We start from the raw sequence: 20,697 nt of genomic DNA, 5'->3' as shown, positions 1-20,697 counted from the left end.
AAAAAAAAAAAAAAAAAAAAAAAAAAGGTAAAAACCAGCAAATTATAAAAAGATTCTATTGCTGTGTGTGTCCCTGTTGAAGAGATTCCACCTCACTTCCTGTCTTCATGACTACAATTACTAGGACAGGAAATTAAGAAAATAAATGGCTCCCATTTGGTAAAGGCAGCAACTAAAATTTAAAGTCCCAACAATTTGTCCTGTACTGAAATCGACAATATTTTTAAGAGTGCTTGGCCAACCCTTTCCCACTCTATCCAAATAAATAAAATGTTTTTGCTGCTGTTGCACTTTAGCCACAATAAGCATTTTAAATGTTACTAGTGTAGATGTTCTATACATACCGTGGCAGGGGAAGAACGTGAAGTGTGAGACAAAGAATGACGAGAATTGTCTAGGCCACCATGGATCAGGTATGCTCCAGAGCTAGAGATGATTTGGCTCCCACCTACATCCATGGCAATGCCAACCATACTGTGGGAAGGAATGGCAGAGGGAGTGGAGACCACAGTGGTCACTTGGGCACCTCCGCCCTGGGAATCAAAATATGAGGCAACACTACTAGGAGCGTAGATCTGAGCTTCGGCATTGTAAGAATAGGTCGTCCGGCTGTGAAAACAAACATTACCAGATATAAATGTCAGAAAAGAACCACCGACAAGCCTGTTATGACAAATGCTAATTTATTGCACGAGATATGCAAGAGAAGACACCATTGGCTTATCAAAGCAAAAAGATAGGATTTGTGCACTCCCAGAAATCCTTTTCACAATTGATGGGACACGGCTTTATTTATAATAAGCAACCAAGGGTTATACTACAGTATACAGGAGAAATAGAAGCTAGGCACATAGAGAAACTGAAAGTCAACCCCTAGAGGCTATAACCCCCTCCCACACGCTTAGTTGTAGCAAGCAGTCCAGGAGAAAAAAAAAAAATGTTCTGTTAAACTTACAGATAGTGGGATTTCTATGAATCTTCCAGGACAGCAAGCCTACTTTCCACCCTGGTTTGTTTTTGCATCCTGTTTGTGAGTTGTTTCCCTCGTGCACTGGAGGAGGTAGTATACTTTTATTTCAACTGAGGGACGAGGGGGTGGGAGGGTATTTAACTGCTTTTCCAATTTTGTTTCCTGTAGAAGGAGAAGCCAATCATCTCTCAGGTTGCTGGCCTGGAAGACCAGGGGTGTGGAATTCCTATCGCCCGACATCCGCAAAGGCAGTTTCGGGCGCCAAGCGAGTAGCTTTTTGGTACATTTTGCCCTGCTCCGGACAAGCAGAGCTGAATGTACAGCGTGGGGCCTCGGCTCGTTTTCATACAAGTGATCTGATCACTTGTATGAAAGGAGCAGCGGCAATCGTGTCCGGCCCCCACCGCCATGGTTTTCGGGGATCCCCCCCCTCATCCTCCTACGGCACATCTGCTATCACTGAGACCGTGGCACGGTGATCACAAAAAAATTAAAAATTAAAATGTTAAAAAAAAGTTACCCCCCCCACGTATTATTAGACATGTTCTGGAGACAGCACGCATAACATCAAATGACACCGCACGTGTTGGGCGCCGCCATCTTGGTATATATCTAGGTAAACACCAAGATGGCGGCGCCTATATTGGTGTGTGACGTCTCCTGACGCCACGCATGCATGGCGTCATGCTCCCCGCCTCCAAGATGGAGGCGCGCATTCGCAGAACGCACCAGTGGACAACATAGCCGCCACACATTCTCAAATTATTATGTGCCCAAATACATTTTTCGTATATGCGGGCATATAGTAATTCACTAATTTAACATGTGGTCTAGGTTTTGTGTTTTTTTTTACTTTTCTAGATGCACTTATTTGAAAAAAAGGGTCTGCGTGACATCCTGACACTTTTTTTTTATAGACTCTAATTTAGTTTGACATTTATCGTTTACCACAGGGGTCTTAAAGTACCGACCAGCGGGCTAATTCCTGCCCGCGAGCCGGTACTATGTGGCCCGCAGCCAGCTGACAAGTCGGGCACACGGTCACGGACCGCGTGCCCGACTTGCGGGAGCAGCTACACGGTCTGCATCTTTGTCTGATGCAGACCGCAGAGCTGCTCCTGTCAGCTCCGGCCAGAGCTCTATCACTTCTGAGCTCCGGCCGAATGATGGATCATTAGTAAGGTCTGCACTAGTCCTTACTAATCACCACTAGATAACTAGGGAACGATGATGTGCATCCTCCCTGCACAGATGCCAGCAGGTGAGGGGGCTTGGAAGGAAAGGAGGCAGGGGGGAAGTTTATTATGTGTTCTGGGGGCTTGGGAGGGAGTTTAATATGTGTTCTGGGGGCTTGGGAGGGAGAGGACAAGTTTATTATTATATGTGCTGGAAGGGCTTGGAAGGGGTGGTGAAGTGTATTATGTGTGTGGGGGAGGGGTGGTGAAGTGTATTATGTGTGGGGGGGGTCGCAAACTTGCGTTTTCCTGAAGCAGGAATCCCTAATCTGGCGTTTACATGCAGCAACTGTCACCCATTCAAGTTAATGATCAGGTGACAGCTGCTGCATGTAAACACCTACATACCGCAATGAAATCGTATGCGATATGATTACATGCAGTTACAAAAACAATTCCCTGGATCCTGGATAAACAATCGTGTATCCAGGGAGAGTGATTGATTCCTAACTGCATGTAATTGGATCACATATGATTACATGCAGTGTGCAGGCGTTTACATGCAGCAGCTGTCACCTGATCATTAATTTAAAATCGGTGACAGTTGCCGCTTGTAACATGTGCATACATTAAAACTGGTACCGTATATACTAGCTGCCCCCACGGGACTAAAAAATTTGTCCAATGGCCCCCGAATAACTTGAGTTTGAGACCCCTGGTTTACCACTTGTTTGCCTTCTGTTTTTTTTTTTTATTGCTCACCTCCCGATCTACTGAGCCGACCTGTGACAGTCTCATTGTCACAGGTCGGCTAGAACTATGAGGAGAGTGAAGAGCACTCACCTCATAGTTCTCCTTTAACAAAATGGGAGTCTTTACATGATGCGGATATTGGAGAAATAGGTGTGGCTACCGAGGGGGGTGGGGTCACTAAAGCCAGCCCTGTGCTGAGACATGCATTTTATGTTTGAACAGAATCTAAATTGCCAGGTAATTCATATAAATGTTTCAGCTTTTAGTTTGCATCTTCTAGGTGAACGCCCTAGGTTTTGGTAAGACCAGATACACATAATTAACAAGCCATTATGTCATTTATTTTAATAAAAATGACCTTTCTTATTCAATAGCCAGCCTGCACCTATAGATTGAGAACACACACGACTCACATTGCTCCATTGGTGTACACAGAGTCTCCTTCCACGTACTGCACCTGTGCTGGATAAACATGCTGAACTGTCTGGACCTGTTAAGGCAAAATTAACATTTATGATCAGAGGAAGCCTACTGGAAACTACCATTTTCAAAAGCAAAAAGAGTGCATTATTGCAAATGAAGTTTTATTATATATATATATATATGTATGTAAATGGTAGGCAAAAGTTAAAATCCCCTTTCTCCCACACTGTATATTTTATACACTTAAAACTTTTTTTTTCTTATCTACAAAAATCTATTATTACAGGAAAAAAAAAAGTAACTCTTCAGTAAATACATACCACAGGCACATGCAATTGAACTGTGAGTCATGCAATTGGACAAGGCTGTAATGTTAGAAGCAGCCCCTTTCTCCCTTGTGAGCTTAAGCTTGGTGCAGTAAACAGCATTAGGGTGGAGCTTTCAAAATGGCAACATTATTGTTAAACAAGAAAATCATATGCAATGGGGCACAAGTCTTAGGCTCCATTAACACATAGCGGTAGCATTTTCCGCACAGGAAAATGCGCAAACTTTAACATACTCGCGGATTCCGCACATTTGTGGCTATAACCCCGAATGTGCTGAATCCACCATAAAATCATGCATTTACTACTTCTCGGGACGCGATATTTCATACTGCTGCAAAAGTCTGAACAATGCACCTTAAAGTGCATTGTTTTAGGTTTAGATCGGCTGCGCGCATATTCATATGGCCTGAATGCACAAAGACAGCCGCTTTTGTGTGAATTGAGCCTAAGGGCCCATCTCCACCTTAGTGCGTTGGGTTAATGCGCACTGCCATTGACAAACTGCAAGACAGCCATTTATATGAATGGGCTGCCAACACATTAAACCGTCCAAAGAAAAAAAATTGGACATGCACCATTTTTTGCAAATGTGTCGTTAAAATGAATGGTATTGCAATTTGCTGATGCACGTAACACACAGAAAGGTGAAACATGAGTAAATGATAAATACATTGACCCAATACGTTTCCCATATAAAATTTAATTTAGAGTTTAAAATGGAGCTACACCTGAAATAGATCTGAAAATGTAAAGAAATTATATATATATATATATATACACACACACATACACACATACACACATATATATATATATATATATATACACACATATGTGTATATGTGTATATGTGTATATGTGTATATGTGTATATATCAATAGCTTGTGGCTTTACTGTCAATCTCCAAGAAAGCAGGAGAAAAGCACAAAAATACATTAACCTTCAGTGCAGACTGGGGTAAGTGTTCGAGCAGGACTTTTGGTACTTTATATAAAAGACAGGTAGGCAGTATGATTAGTAGCAGCCAGACTCCATGCTTAGACCATCTGAGGCCTGTTACCTGCTGCTGTATCTGGTGAGCTCTTTGCACACCTTGACCATGTGCCCCTTTGGGAGCAGAGCCAGATGACTGAGACAAGCTCCTCTGGAAGGAAAAAGTGATTAACAGAAAAGTAGATGGCCAGACCATTTTACTCTTAGAAAGGCAATAAAACACTTAAATAATTATTGTGAACCCACTAACATTAACTCTATTTTAGCAGCTGTCAGTTTCCCAAGATAAAAGCTCCCAAGTGGTTATCCAAGAAAAGGATGCAGTATTTGGATAAAGGGTTCATCCCAAAATAAGCCGCTTCAATTGAGTCAGACAAAACTGTACAGGCAGTCCCCGAGGTTACATACATCGAACTTACCTAGGACTCCTACTTACAAAAACGGGGCTATTACTGTACAGCAGGGGTCGTTGTAATGCTACCACACTCGTGTGGACGAGGAGTGCCCGCCTTTTTAAATCTGGTTTGTAGTACTGTACATACATTACAGGAAGTTGGCTCTTGTTAGACGTGCAGACGAGGGGTGCCCGTCTCTTCTTCCGGGTCAGAGGTTTTTTACTGCTGTCTGTATCATTAGAAAGATTTCATCTCACTTCCTGTCCTTGAAACAGGAAATGAAAGGAAATCTACACCTAGGAAGGGAAATTCACTCCTGTAAGAGTTATCATGGGGAAAAAAAAAAAGTGTCTCCACTAAAGCTTTATCACCAATCCTTGTTTCCATGACAACCCAAAATTTTCAAAATCCAATTGTCACAGGGATAGAAAGTGGTGAAAATACTTATTTTCCACCATAATTTGCAAATAAATTCGTTCCAAATCAGCCAATGTGATTTGTCTGGATTTGTTTTCTCATTTTGTCCCTCATAGTTGAGGTCTACCTATGATGCCAATTACAGGCCTCTCTCATCTTTTTAAGTGGGAGAACTTGCACAATTGGTGGCTGACTAAATACTTTTTTGCCCAACTGTATCATGTCCTCAATTATTTACAAACACTCAGCGATCACTGTGACAGTGTTGGCTGTCTCTGCCCCCACACCGCTCTCCTCTGATCTGTGACAGGAGGCTGAGCGTTGTTGTAGGAGGAGAGACGCCGGTCGCTCACAGCGTTCTCCCGCAATGCTCGGCCGCCTGTGACAGTTTCTCTCCTCCCCGCTGGGACACAGAGCAGCGCCCAGCGGGGAGGAGAGAATATGATGCAGCGCTATATCGGAAAGAAAATTGCACTTATCGGCATTGCCAAAAGTGCAATTTTCGGACGATAGGTTTCGGCGGCCAATATATCGGGACATCCCTACATTTTACCAATAACAAAAACCGCTAACATTAGGCAAGCTAGAAACTAGATCAGGTTCCCAAAGAACAAAAGGCATTGCTTAATGTTGCATGAGCAAAAAATGAGAAGATGTGACTGGCAAATGATGCATGCAATATTTTAAAAGCCAACACGGCTAGATGATTTTCAATGTTTGTACCTTGTACAAAATAGAACTCTTTACTAATATATGCAAGGGCCCATTCGCATTCATGCATTGCTGTCTGCTGCTGGTGCTTTGGCCGACAGTCATTTTGAATGGGCTACCTTAACACAACGTATATTGAGGCACGGCATAACGCAGGTGAACAGGTCCTAAAATACAATTTGTTTTATTTTTTTAAACAATTTACCAAGTTCTCTCAAATCAAAATTAAGTCACAACTTCCATCTCCATGGTTTCCTTACAGCTTATCTAGAATTTAGAACTAAAACTTGAATGTTTAATCAAAACAAAATTACTTTTGGCTAACCAATCACTGCAGAACTTTGATGGTCAATGGTTTTGATTGATAGGAATGCATTACCTGTTGGGAAGCTGGTACTGGCTGAACTACAGGTGCCTGGGTTGATGCAGATGTCCGTAGAGCGACTGAGGTCGCAGAATCTGAGCCACTGTCTGAACTTTGCATGCTGCTGTCTGTGCAAGAAATCATAAAACATGGGCGTTAAAATTAACACTATCAAAATAGGAGTCTCTCATTTGTTAAGAGACAAATAAAAAGCTTTGTTCTTAGCCACACTGTAGCAGCAATCAGTCATGATTACCAACATGAAAGCCCAGCTACAGTATGTATTACTGGTTATTGTCAGGTTATTGGCTTACAAAGTAGAGGGAAAACCCTTTGTTTATTACAAAAAGACAAAATGTTCATATTAAAATTAGAAGTCTGAGAACCCTTAGAATTATTCTTAGAGCCATTCACACTAAGGCGGTTGCCGCGTTAATTTAACTGTTTTGGGAGTTTAATTGTGTTTCAGTGCTGAAAACGCAATTAAACTTTCAAAACCACGCCAATCCAGCACGGTTCCATTGAAAGCTGTATGGAAAATCGCACTGATGAGCACGGCTAAAATAGTGCAGGGAACAGTTCGGATTGCGCTAAGCCGCGCAGTCGCATGAACAGTCCCCATAGCAATGGATGGGATCGTTCATGTCGGCGGATCCGCGCTGCCTAACCGCCCCAGTGTGAACGGGGCCTTAAGGCTGAGGGTGGGAGCTTCAGGGGAAGAAGCAAAAACAAGAACACCATCTAGTACAGCCTCTCAACCTTTTTACCCTGGAGGTCTCAGGGAAACCCCTGCTAAAAATCCTTATATCTATATTCCACAGCAAATAGAATAAAGAATCCAGAATACTTATTATTGGACACCCAGAGCAAGTTTTACAGCACTCCCTTGCTTTATATATGAATAATGAAAACAAAATGAATAATGGCCAGGAAAGAAAAAGTTTGCAAAAATTGTCCACAAAAATTGTCCACATAGCGGACAGGACATCCCCTTACGTTAGTGGTCAGTGGAGAAATGCCCCCCTTACATTTGGTGGTCAGTGGAGAAATGCCCCCCTTACATTTGGTGGTCAGTGGAGAAATGCCCCCCTTACATTTGGTGGTCAGTGGAGAAATGCCCCCCTTACATTTGGTGGTCAGTGGAGAAATGCCCCCCTTACATTGGTGGTCAGTGGAGAAAACACCCTCCTTGCAATGATGACCAAAGTAACAAAGACCCCTTACATAACACATCATTGGGAAACTGCCCCTTTATGGGGTAATCATTTTAGGTGGGAAAGCAATTTGTCATTGCTCAAGGTACCCCTAGCAAATCGGCGGAGGAACTCTAGGGGTTCCCCGGAACCCTGGTTGAGAAAGCCTGGTCTAGAAACGATCCCAACAAAATTTAGCATTGCAAGAAAATCCATATATTTTATGCCTGTGCTCTGGCTGCAGACAGCTATATAAATAAGCCTGTATAAATAGAGAGAGAGAGTAGAGTTTACAGCTAAGTGCCGGAGAGTGCAAGTCAGACTATGTTTAATCAGCAGAAAAACAGATGCAGATGCTCCATGTGTAAAGCACAGCCTGCCTTCCTTGGCTCTGTTTGCTCTCCCCTGGATTGTTGCTGTGCAAACAACGGTTGCTAGAAGTAACTGCAGTCCACTCCCATCTCCAGGAGCTGGTTGCTGAGCAACACAGAGATTACATCCCAAACTAAACAATACACCCCTCCACTCCCCCTCCCTTACTGTATGCTGCTCTGCTCTCTACCATTAACCAGGCAATGTGTCATCTATTATACCAGACCGAGGGAAATGGGGGGTGGAGGACAGATAATGTTTATTCCGGCTCTCTGCTACAATGAACTACTAGCGAGTGTTTCTCATTTCTCAATTAACAAACATAATGGATCCCAGAATCTGCAAAGTATTAGGAGACCTAGACAGATCTTAAACTCAACTTTGTGCGATTAGGAATACAGAAAAGTTTAATACTGCTATTAAAAACTATATCCGTTGCATGTACCAGGCTCTCTATGAATATCAGGCTATACAATTAATACAGGTTTTCTCCTTTGTGTACACGGAAACAAAAAAAAAAAAAAAAAGCCAGATTTTGTGTGCCAACAAGTAATAACTTCCTCTGATGTTTCAGATTCTAAGCAGACAATCCTAACCTTCCTCTATTGGCAACTTGTATTTCTGGGTTTACTTTTCAGTACATATTGGGATATATCTATACGATATATATATTTTTAGTACAAAGGGTTTGCAGTGCAGATTCTTGTGTATGCTCAAATGTACAATGAAACCGAGAGACTATGTGGATCCCAGGCCATAGGGGATTTATACACCGATTGTAATGATAATTTGGCGTCCTCACTAGGGGTTGCCGTTAAAGCTCATAATCAGCCGCTGTGCAGCATAAAGGAATTTTAAGAATGTGTTCTCACAGGAGTGTAGAAAGGAAAATAAGGGAACAAAAACCCTTCCAGAGCATGGCAAGTTGAAACATGCTAGAGAGAGGTAAAGATTATCCTTAACTCATTCAACACTAGAGACAACAGCAAAAATCAATGCACACTTCGACATCTGCCAAAAGTTTTCTATAGACGCCATATTGTTTCATAGTAGCGTAAAGTATTAGTAAAATATACCCAGTTCCTTCCCACCCACACGTCTCTACGCTATCTCACCCTACTTTCCTTCACAATGACCCCCTCTTCCTATTCTTTTACCCCCATGTAGCAGGGAGGTGGAGGAAAGAGCCGACAGTTAAATAAAGAAAGGTTACAGTAGACAAGAGATGTGATCTGAAGGTGTGAAATTGATAAGAGTGGGGGGAAAATAAGGTGAAGTTGCAGGTTTGCCGGATACGGGTGTAGAGTTGGGCTGAAAATGGAAACGTAGATGTGGAAAATACAGGATACATCTTATTAGGATGTAGCTCTGTAGCATAACAAAAAGGAAAGAAGCCTCTTCTCCAATGCAGTGCCCAAGAGGCAAGAAGCTAGATATATGGTACTAACAGTGTAATCACCTGTGGCTTCAAAACACTACCAAAAGTCTTGTGACTGTGAGAAGTTAAGAATTCCTACTTTATGTACCAATGCTAGAAGGAGCATTACATGAGTTGTAAAACCACCACAAAATGTTTACCTGCATGCTTAAAAGAGGAACTTTACCCTTATATTTAAAAATAACAAAAAGGCACATTTAGAAAAGGTTTAATAATGGCAATCTGCAAACACATACTTATAGATAACTGCAGGCTTTTTTAAAATTCTTTAGATACCTAATTTTATATTTTCTTCCCCAGTCTTCTGACAGTGGCCATTTTTACTAAGGGCAGATGAAACTAGGGCTGCAACAACTAATCGACATAATCGATTATAATCGAGTTATTGAAAAAGTTGTCAACTTTTTCAATCATCGATTAATCGGATTCCTACTGGTTGGCCCTGTTCCCGGCTCCACACCACCTCCCCACATCACGCTCGCCGCTGCCAGATTCGCCCGCCCAAATCCACGATTGGCACACGGACGCGGAGAGAAGAAGTAAGGAGGAGCAGGTGTGGGCGGATGGCAGCCGCCAATAGACAGGCCCGATCTCAGAAGCAAGTTGCTGGAAGACTGCTCAAGTAAGCCTACTTTTCCCTCCCCCCCACATGGTACTCTATAATGTATTGCTAGGATTTGTATTCCTCTATAGCTGATGGTACATTGTGCTGTATATTATACATGGGAATACAAATCCCAGCAATACATTATACACTGTATGTATAATGTATTGCTGAGATTTGTTGTATTCCTATATAGCTGGTGGTATTCTGCATTGCGCTGTATGGAGGACTACAAATCCCAGCAATAATACATTATACAGCGCAATGCGGAATACCACCAGCTATAATGTGCTATTGCTGGGATTTGCTGTACTCCTCTATAGCTGGTGGTATTCTGTATTGTGCTGTATAATGTATTACTGGGATTTTTAGTCCTCTAGAGCCTACGCCATTCTGCATTCATTGCTGTATAATTTTACACTTTTCATTTCACTATATTGCACACCACACTATTTTTTTTTCTCTTTTACTTCCACCGCTCCAAGCTTGCTCCTGTTATGGACTGCAATCTCAATACAAACTAGTAGACCAATCACTGGAGCCATTTAAAAAAAAATGATTTTATTTTTTATCCGATTAACCGATTAATCGGACTTAATAATCGGCTAACTAATCGATTTTGAAAATAATCGTTAGCTGCAGCTCTAGATGAAACCATCTCCCTTTACTTCCTGGAACTCTGGCACATGTGACCATGCACATCATCTCAGGGGAGGAAAATGAAATGACTTTCCCAGAGATCTCATGAGATTACAGATAAGATTTCGCAAAAATGCAATGCTGATTTAACCTTCCCAGGATGCAATGCTTTGACACAAATGATGAGATGGTGCCCAAGTGGACCAGGAAGCGGATGAACTCTACTTGTAACGTAAATAAAAAAACATGTTCGTTTAACTAATTATTGGAATATGATTTTATATCAGCATGCAGAGCTGCATGCTGTGATTTTGAGTAAAAAGGGGTAAAAATCTACTTGAATGCACTCTTAGACTTCTAAACCTAGAACCGATCATAATGGTATGCTTCAGATAGTGTTACTTTGGCTCCATAATAAAAAAGAAATAGTAAAGCAAACATGCCAATATACATAGCAAAGAATAGCAAGTACACTTTCAACAAGTCTTAAAATTATAAGTGTTTGCATTGCCAGAACATTGCATTGTGCACAACAGTGGCAAAGGCCAACTCAATGCATTCATTGGGAATGGTTCATCCTACAGGTAGCTCAGCCTGCACCTCACATCACAGCCCTTTAATAAAGCAAATCCAAGAAATGTAGTATACATCAGCTAACTGAACTACAAAATACGCAATAAAAATATAAAAGCTATTTTGCCTACCAAAGGATCTGTAATTCTATTCAGCCAGTAATGAGATCCAAAAGGCGGCTTGTCAGACAATGCAGCCAGGTCCTAAACATCTCTGGAGACTATGCTGTAGTATTACTCTGGGAGGTGAAGTAGAACGGCAGAAAAACAGCAATATGTACATGTTAATACATATATGTTTATTGTTTTACCTGCAAACAGATTTGTAATTCTGTACAGCTAGTGTGCATGTTACTCACTACAGTGAAGAAGTATAATCACAGTGGTCTAATTAGGGAAGTGATTCAGCAAGTAGGAAGCCAAGAAGTAGAACCAAGTAGTAGTACAGCAATCTTTTTGGCTGTGCAGTGTGGTAGAGAGGAATAAATCACAAGAGTGGCTGAGCAAGATTGCAAATGCTTTGGCAGGTAAACCAAACATATTTCTGCTAGGCTCCAGGGTCTAAAAGACATTAGGCAGCAGAGTTCAGACATTCAAATTCTACTAATATGCTACAATGCTTAAAGGTAACTCTCTGATGGCAAGGATAGGCTTTAAAATTCCATGTCCATTATTATTATTATTATTATTATTATACAGGTTATATATAGCACCAACAGTTTGCTCAGTGATTTACAATATAAGGAAGACATTGCAATACAATTCAAGACTCTGAGGGCCCTGCCCATGCAGGCTTACAATCTAAAAAGGGAAGGGCAAGTGATACGTGAGGAGGTAGCGCTGTGGGATGAGTTGTTTGAGAAAGTGATAGTTAAGTGGTTAGTTTGTTTGAGGTGGGATAGGCTTCCCTGAAGAGATGAGCCTTTAGGGATCGCTTAAAGGCCGTCAGAGTAGGAGATAGACGGACAGATTGGGGTAAAGCGTTCCAGAGGATGGGAGAGAGGCAAGCATGGGAGGAGTTGACGAGTTAGCTGGAAAGCAGGAGGTCTTGGCACAGTGGAGGGGACAGTTATACTTGTTCTGTCTGTTGAAAATACTCAAGGAGCCCACATGGAAATATAAAATGTTACCATCATGTGAAGAATAAGGAAGCTACCACTGCCGACCTCCTTCTGCAATGTTAGTCAAGTGACCATTACTCTGACCCACTCTTCAACCCCTTCTGGTTTAGTGACCCAGAACAATCAAGAAAGTCAGATGACTTCTACAGATTTTCTCCAGATCAGTAACTCAAAGTATTGAATCGAGAGGGTCAACATGACTATCTTCAGAAGAAATGGCAGCCCAAAGCGATAAGGGAATTGCAGCAACACACGTGTTGGGGAGCACCATAACATACGACAACAGTACTTTGAGTCATGGTTTGCTTTGTCAGGAAACAAATGTTGCATGCCCATTTTTTGGACCATTCTTGTGCATTGGCAGCCCATTTAAAATGAATGAGCTGCCTAATGCAACAGATGCTAACACACTAACACAACGCACAAAAGCCAGACAGGCCTGAATTGGCCCTATTCAAGCATACATGCACTGTACCAGTCTACCCCGATCCCTTTGCTTACCTATGTGTTTTTTGAGAATGCATTTCCTGTATTACAAAACCCATGTAGGCTTTTTGCTCTCACGCACACACACCAAACGTCTTGCGTATTGAGATCAAAATGTTTTTCTCAACCAATTAAAAAGAGTGTGATACTGTAAACGATTCAGGGAGCACACTGCCATTGAACAGGTAAGAAGCTTGTGAGAACACAACTCCAAGGTACGTTGAGTGCACTTTGTTTGCAGGATATCCCTGGTTGGATTTATTCGGTGCCTGCAATTGCTCTTTAAAAAGAGAACTATGGGTCGAACCTCTATTGGCTATAGTTCTCTTTAGGGTCACAGGAGGATATTTACGAAAGTCCTCCTGTGACTCAAACACAGCATTTAGCGGGCCATTGCCTCCTATATGCGGATATGCAGAGCCACTGTGCAGCTGGGACAGATCTCAATAATGTTGCAGGGATCCACCCTGCTGGCTCCGACTCTGTAGAGGCCCGACTTTTCAAAGGTCGGGAGCATCTAACTTTTCAGAGGGAGGTGACAAAAATGACTGTCATTTTGGTGTCACACGTTGCGGGCCACACCCCCCTTGTGACGCCACTGCGTAAGGCATTGTGTGCGTGCTGAGTGCTGCCCCTATTCCATTGTGTGCCATATTGTGGTAGCCAGGCAGCAGCACTCTCCAACTTACACAATGTGCATTAAAGGGCAAGTTCACTTTCCAAACTAATTTGGGAAAAGGGGATTACCCTCTCAAATCTGGCCCCTCCTGCTATACTTGACTTTAGGCGAATGGTCCTTCCCCTCCTCTGGTAGGGGTATACTATCCGTACTGCAGCCCTGCGCTATGGATTATGAATATCGCTCACAAATTGCAAGCACTCAGGTGACCGTGCTTCTTCGCACAGTTAAATATGGTTTTGGTTAAAATAATATGAGGTGGCAGAGCCAGATAAGAAGAGAAGGTTCTTCAAACACATCAGGAAGGAGGCAGGTACCTTCCCGTTCTTTGAGGAGATAAAGGAGATTATATTCCATGAATGGGAGCAGGTGGATCGGAAAACGACCCTGCGGAATCGCTTCTCCAAACTCTACCCTTTCAAGAAGGAAGAGGTGAAGTACGTGACGCTGCCATTGGACGATGCGGTCTCCTTTAGAGATGTTTTAGACCAACGCATCGACCTTGACTTGAAGAAAATCTACCTTTGGTAGGGAGGCGGGGCCATCCCATTTGTGTGCTGCCATGGAGCTAGTCAGGAAAGGAAAATTGCGGTAAGTATGAAATACAATTTTCCTGGTTTTGTATCATAACAAGTAGATTGTCATGAGGGACAAGTCGATTTGGCCCCAGCTTTAGCCCTTGGGCAAGTAGTTTTTTTTCTTTTTTAAATGCCCACAGCCCTGACCAGAAAAAAAAAATGGACTGGTAGACCAACTTTTGTAACAAAATAATGTAAAAAGGAGGTGTTTTATAGCTCATGTTTTGCCTAATTCCTTTAAAAAGAAGACAATGTGTAGACAATCTGACTCCATGCGTTTCCCACTTTCTGCCCTCAGCCATTACAATATCTCCTATTAGTAACTGATATAAGGATGAGTGATAGAAGGGCGGAGAATATAAAAAGGGACATATTTAAAAAAGGTATCACAAATAGGGATGGGCTCAGGCGCATACGCAGCTCCACGTGCCGAGCCCGCCAGGAGGCTGACAGCGCCAATCACAGGCACTGAGACATATCCCGATCTCTGCAGCTGCGGACCGGGATAATGTCTCAGTACCTGTTATTGGCGCTGGGGTGCTGTCAGCTTCCTGGCGGGCTCAGCACGTGGAGCTGCGAACACGCCCGAGCCCATCACTAATCACAAGGTGTCACATAGTGTCTGCACTACAACAATGCTACCTAGGAAACGCTTTAATCCAGGTTAGGCTCAATTAACATCAGTCTTGCTTGATCAAAAAAAAAAAATTAAAAAAAAAATAGCCTCAGCTTTCTTAAAAAGCTGAAGTCACTATGAAATGGATATCTTTTTTTTTTATTAGGTCCTAATGAAAACACTGTATATTTTTGTTCAAAGCCAAATAAAATTATAAAGATTGCCAAGTCAAGTAGTACAAAAATAATGTGACAGGCCTCTCAGCCGTGTAGTCCTATTCACACTATTTCTTTCCCTTGTGTAACCCAAGCTTCCTTTGTAATGAGGAACAGGCTGGTGACTCAGCTGTATGAGCTCAAACATACTGTGCAGAGCACAGAGGGGTCACAGGGAACTTCGAGATCCACCCAGTTTATTCATAACCTCGTCTAAAATAGCATATAGAAATGTGCATGTTAAAATGTAGCCATGGCAATTGTAACATCCAAAGAGGTACCAATGAGCAAGTAACTGGGATTATACACTTGCGCACCATGGACCTCATGCTTATGTTTACATTTCCTATAACGATTCTTTGCTTCATTGCTCTGCCAACAGCAAAAGCTCTGCTCAGGAGAAACATAAGGAAAAACAAAGGACAAACTGATGAGCAGCTAAGTGATCAAGTGTACGAAATTATTCAGCTCCATGCACTTGTTCGGCCCCAGGAGGTCAGAAATGGCTCCGCATGCATTAGGCGCAAGCCCTAGGTGACCCATTTTGATGCCATGTGTATGGAACCTTAAAGTGGATCTAATGCTACAACTTTTATTTTCGTTTGGTATACAGCGGTAAGTCGTTAGAACCAGTCTGGTTTTTATTGCTATAGACCAGCATTTCTCAACCTTTTTTTAGTCACGGCACCCTTTAAAAGTATACAAAATGTTGAGGCACCCAAAGCTAAAACTTCATAGATTTTAACCCCTTCATGACTGAGGCCTTTTTTTCATATTTTTTGTACCCATGTTATATTCCACATTTTAGGCCTGAAAATTACTTAAAACCCCACAACATTATATATTTTCTGAATGCCAAGACCCTATAGAATAAAATGGTGGTAGTTGCAAATGTTTATGTTGCGCAATATTAGCGCAACTCCTTATTAAACCCCAATATTTAGTGAAAAATGTAATTAAATGCCCCAAAACAAAATACCCATTTTGTTAACGAAACATAAAAGATGAGGTTACAACGAGTAAAACGATACCCAACATGCCCAGGTTACAAATTGCGTGCATCCGTAAAATGGCGAAAAACCCCAGTACCCCAAAAAGTCCATAGAAGACGCTTTAAAAGCCCCCACAGGTCATCAATTTAGAGATACCCCAAAATACGGTGCAAAAAAAAAAAAAAAAGGTTTCTCCTTTAAATCAAAGTGCCCGCTTCAAATTAAACTCCCCGCCCCCTTTCACATCAGAGTTAACCTATGCATCAGTGGTGCCCCCCCTTTAACATCAGGAACCCCTCTTTCATATCAGAGTCCTCCCCTTTTCCTTCAGAATTCTCCCTTTACATCAGTCTTTATTGTCCCTTCACAACACAGTACCACTACCTTTAAAATTTTGGAGGCACCCCTGAGGAAGGCAGAAGGCACACCATGGTTGAGAAAGGCTGCTATATGAATGCCACGGATAGGGAGTACACAGTAACCAGTGATACTGTAAGCTTAGGAAATATTAAAAGCCAGCACCCCATAATGAGCATTAGTTATTTATTGAGGGCTCAACAAAACAATTGCCCCTGTTGGAGCAAATTGAACCATGCTTCATAGGGTTTTTTTTTGCCTTCCTCTGGATCAACAGTGGGTAATTGTGGACATAGCGTTCTGTTTAGGCTTTTCCTTTTTCCCCCCCCCCCATATCTCTATAGGTTGAACTCGATGGACATGTGTCTTTTTTTTCTCAACCTGACTAACTATGTAAGTGACAGAAAAAGTGGCAAAAACACCCATGTGGAGAAACAGGTTTCAAGCGTTTGAGACCTCAAACAACTAAGGCTCATTATGGGGTGCTGGCTTTTTCAATTTATTAGGTTTTTATTGCTGTCTGTGTACTCATTCGGAAGATGCACCCTTTCGATTTGTCCTGGTGACCACTGAAAGTGAAATTGTAGGAGAAACCAAACTTTTGGAGGTGCCATCAAATCAGGAATAAAGTGGACATTTACCAATTGGAACACTTGTTCCAGTGGCTACTCTCTAGAGAGATTTTCTCTTCCTTCCTGTTGTGTTTACAGAACAGCAAGTATGGGGCAATCCCCCAATGGCACACAGATGGGGCAAGGAAAAAAACAAAAAAACCTGATGGGGTGTGCACTATTCCCTACGCTATCCAAAATGACCTTAACAGTTATGGCCTTGGTTGTACTTTAAGGCTGGATTCATATGGGTGTATTGCAGTATGAGACTGTGAGGTACAGGTAAAAGGTGCAGGTTTGTTTTTGGCCGTCTATTCTAAATGAAAGGGCTGCCTAAACAAAAAGGGGGGGAATTGATCAAACAGGATCTGGAGCAGTTGTCTATTGCAACTAATCAGCTTCTGTCTTTCGTTTGTTCCGGTAAGCTTTGAGAATGTAAGAGAAGCTGACTGGTTTCCATGAGCAACTAATCCAGATTCTGTCTGCTCCAGTTTTGATAAATTCCACTCAATGTACATTAACATATAAAATACCACATGTTAACAGAACAGCAAGGTGTGAAGAGGGCCTAAGAGAAATTTGCAAGGATAGAACTATGGGAGCTGCAATTGTTGGGTCTATAGCAGCCTTTCTCAACCATGGTGTGCCTTCCATCAATTAATTCTATGCCATTGCTCACTTTTATTTAAAGTAGGTTTAAAGCAGCCTTATGGTCAGAGATAAAGAGCTCTAAGGAAGCAATGAAGGAAAGTCAGCTTTGATATCAAGTAGAGTATTGTGGCACTTCAACATTCTTCATGGAGTCATAAGGCAGCAGCAGTAGATTACAGATTAGACCAGGGGTGGGCAACTCCAGCCCTTCAGCTGTGGTGTAACTACATGTCCCATGAGGCACTGCAAGGCTGACAGTTACAGGCATGGCAGGATTTGTAGTTAAAGCACAGCTGGAGGGCCAGAGTTGCCCACCCCTGGATTAGACAGAAGCTACCTTATGACAGTCTTTAGGTCACAGGCATGGAGGAAAAAAAGAAATTACCAGTAAGCCGAATACTAATAAATACTAATAAATAATTTTCCCCTCCCTTTTAGATTGTAAGCCCTGACGGGCAGGGCCCTCCTTACCATCTTGTCTTGATTTTTATTGGGATTGTAATGTCTTCCTTATATTGTAATGCGCTGCGCAAACTGTTGCCGCTATATAAATCCTGTATTATAATCATAATAAAAAGGGAGGAATATTAATGCTCAACAAGTTTTGCCTATTTTTCTTAAAAACGTAGCCAACCTCAGACTGGTCTCACAATTTAAACAAAATATCCCGGAAACAAGCCTAAATTGACCGTAGAATGTTTACTTCACAGTATCCGAATTCCATCAGGAAACTGCTTTTAAAAAAGGAGACATACATTAATATACAAGTAACAAGATTTATATAGCGCCAACAGTCTGCGCAGCGCTTTACAATATAAGACAAGATGGTAAGGAGGGTCCTGCCCGTGAGAGCTTACAATCTAAAAACTTTATGAAGATTATTTTATATTATATTTTTTTTATTATTATTACATAATGTAGAAGGCACCGTTTAGTATTAAAACATATTGGGCCCCTACCGACCCCACATATTTAGGGAAACAACCAGGAAAACTACAAAGCTGCTGGGATGCCACTTGCAAACAGACAGCAGGCAGTCAGAATTCAAAAATGATTCTTGCCTCTTCGCCAGGCAAAGAATTCCACGGTCGGATTTAGAAGTGAAATGAGTTGAAGGGGAGTGAAGTGATGCTTAATACAACTGTGTTCCTCTAACCAGTAGGTGTCTCTGCTCCGTGATATGCACGGGAAGTCCCCTTGTGTTTAGAATGGGAACCATGGAGACCAAAGTTAAATATGAAAACACAGTGATGTCGGCGTATTTTAAATAGCGCCTGGAGGCATTAGGATACAGGTGGCGCGGAGGAGGTTTATAGCTTGTATCTTCGGGAAAAACAAATATCTGCCCGCATAGACCTTAACCCTTTCAAGGTTTGAAGAGGTAATAAATACGTAATATTTTTTATTTTATTTTTTTGCAAAAAGAGTTTCCATTGCGTAGAATCTTTCGTAAATTCTCAAATATTTTAAACTCCACCAGCAAAAAAAAAAAGGGAAGGTTAAAGCAGAACTCTGGGGAAAACCATTATTAACTCCAAGGGTTGAGTGCTTGCTTTGGGTCTCAGGCTGTAAAAATAGGTTATACTCACCTGATCGTCTGAACTGTCCCGCTGTGACAATGCTCCCTCCAGCCTGTCTCCTCTGCTGAGGGAGCAATGGTATGTCCCTTGTATACACAGTATATAGAACGTGATATTTACAAGACCGTAGACCTCTGCAGTGGAGGGGGAAGAGAGGCTCCAGGGACCAGTCAATGAGCCAGCAGTCTCAGAGGGTCAGGTGAGTATAACTTTTTTTTACATTATTTTGCTCCCTTCTTACAAACAAGAACTTAACCCTTGCAATGCGGGGGTAGCCCCACTGCAAGGCTTAATACTTTTCCCCAGCGTTCTTTTTTAAGGACTGTTTAGGAGGTCCTATGTAAAAGGACTTACTTGAGCCCCTCTACTGCTGGTTCCAAGACTGGCACACAGCCTCTCCCCCCCTCTGCTTTACCAGTTGGATGCCCCCGGAGGTCACGTCTAATACATGGCCCAAATGTGCCTTTTTAATGTGTCTTTAAATTTAGGATTTTGCAGAGTTAACAGCTGTCAGCCAAAGCTTGTTTATACCTGTTGCCAACGCATCAAAATGCATGTCATATGCACTTCTATGCGTTGATATTGAATTGTATGGACCTCCCAGCTAAATTTCGCAGAAAATAAGAAATGGGCGTATATTTTTCAGTGTCCACAAAACAAACCTTTTCTAATGAAATTCTCCTGGTGTATGGCCAGCTTCAGATTAACGATGCACATAAAGAAAGGGGGGCACAATCTTCATCAGTTTGAGTCTGGTCACCTTTTCCAGTCCTTAAACGCCTCTACACCAGGGCTAGCAAACCTCCGGCCCTCCAGCTGTGGTGAAACTACAAATCCCATGATGCATCTTTCTTCGGGAGTCATGTCTGAGAATCTTGCAATGCCTCAGGGGATTGGTAGTTCCACCACAGCTGGAGGGCCGGAGGTTTGCTACCCCTGCTCTACACCAAGGGTGGGCAACTCCAGCTGTTCTGGAACTACAAGTCCAATGAGGCATTGCAAGACCGACAGTTGCCGGCACGACTCCCAGAGTCATGGTGGGATATTGTAGTTAAAGCAAAACTAGAGGGCTGGAGTTGCCCAACACACACACACACACACACACACACACACACACACTACCAATGATATACAGAACCTGCATTGAGCACTCAAACAAGTTCATTTTGATCACCTCCACTGACAGCTACTGAGGGGGCACAGAGCTGAATATGCTCACAGCTGTTTCTGACAATAAACCTTGCCAAGCAGTAGTGATGGGATAGACCTGGTCTACCAACTGAAATGACACATCGGTCTTATTACAGAGCTGCAAATTGATATACACTGTGCACTTGCAGAAGGCATGCAGAAGCTTGAGCAGCCCTACTTGTATTTATGCTCAAGCTGGATTTAGAGTTGCATTGCTTCTAAAGTGCCTTGTAATGTAAAATGTTAACTAGCTTTAGGAGTATTGAAAAAA

The 20,697-nt window shown here is 42.2% G+C and overlaps 1 protein-coding gene across 4 annotated transcripts in view; it reads right to left on the bottom strand.

Annotated features, from left to right (window-relative positions):
- Positions 1 to 20,697, bottom strand: part of RFX2 (regulatory factor X2) — a 49,326-nt gene that overhangs the window by 21,591 nt on the left and 7,038 nt on the right. For 3 of the 4 annotated variants that reach the window (XM_018559697.1, XM_018559699.1, XM_018559701.1), the window contains exons 2-5: positions 6,547 to 6,659; positions 4,712 to 4,795; positions 3,312 to 3,388; positions 345 to 609 (exon numbers count right to left, since the gene is read on the bottom strand). In XM_018559697.1, the coding sequence (XP_018415199.1) occupies positions 345 to 609; positions 3,312 to 3,388; positions 4,712 to 4,795; positions 6,547 to 6,651 (531 nt within the window). In that variant the 5' untranslated portion in view covers positions 6,652 to 6,659. The remainder of the gene's footprint in view (positions 1 to 344; positions 610 to 3,311; positions 3,389 to 4,711; positions 4,796 to 6,546; positions 6,660 to 20,697) is intronic. The other variant, XM_018559700.1, reaches the window with a different exon arrangement.

This window comes from Nanorana parkeri, unplaced genomic scaffold (assembly GCF_000935625.1).
Source record: "Nanorana parkeri isolate BGI_ZX_2015 unplaced genomic scaffold, ASM93562v1 scaffold412, whole genome shotgun sequence".
Lineage (NCBI taxonomy): Eukaryota > Metazoa > Chordata > Amphibia > Anura > Dicroglossidae > Nanorana > Nanorana parkeri.
The sequence above is the reverse complement of the archived record's forward strand: the minus strand, read 5'-3'. Positions and strand labels throughout refer to the sequence as shown.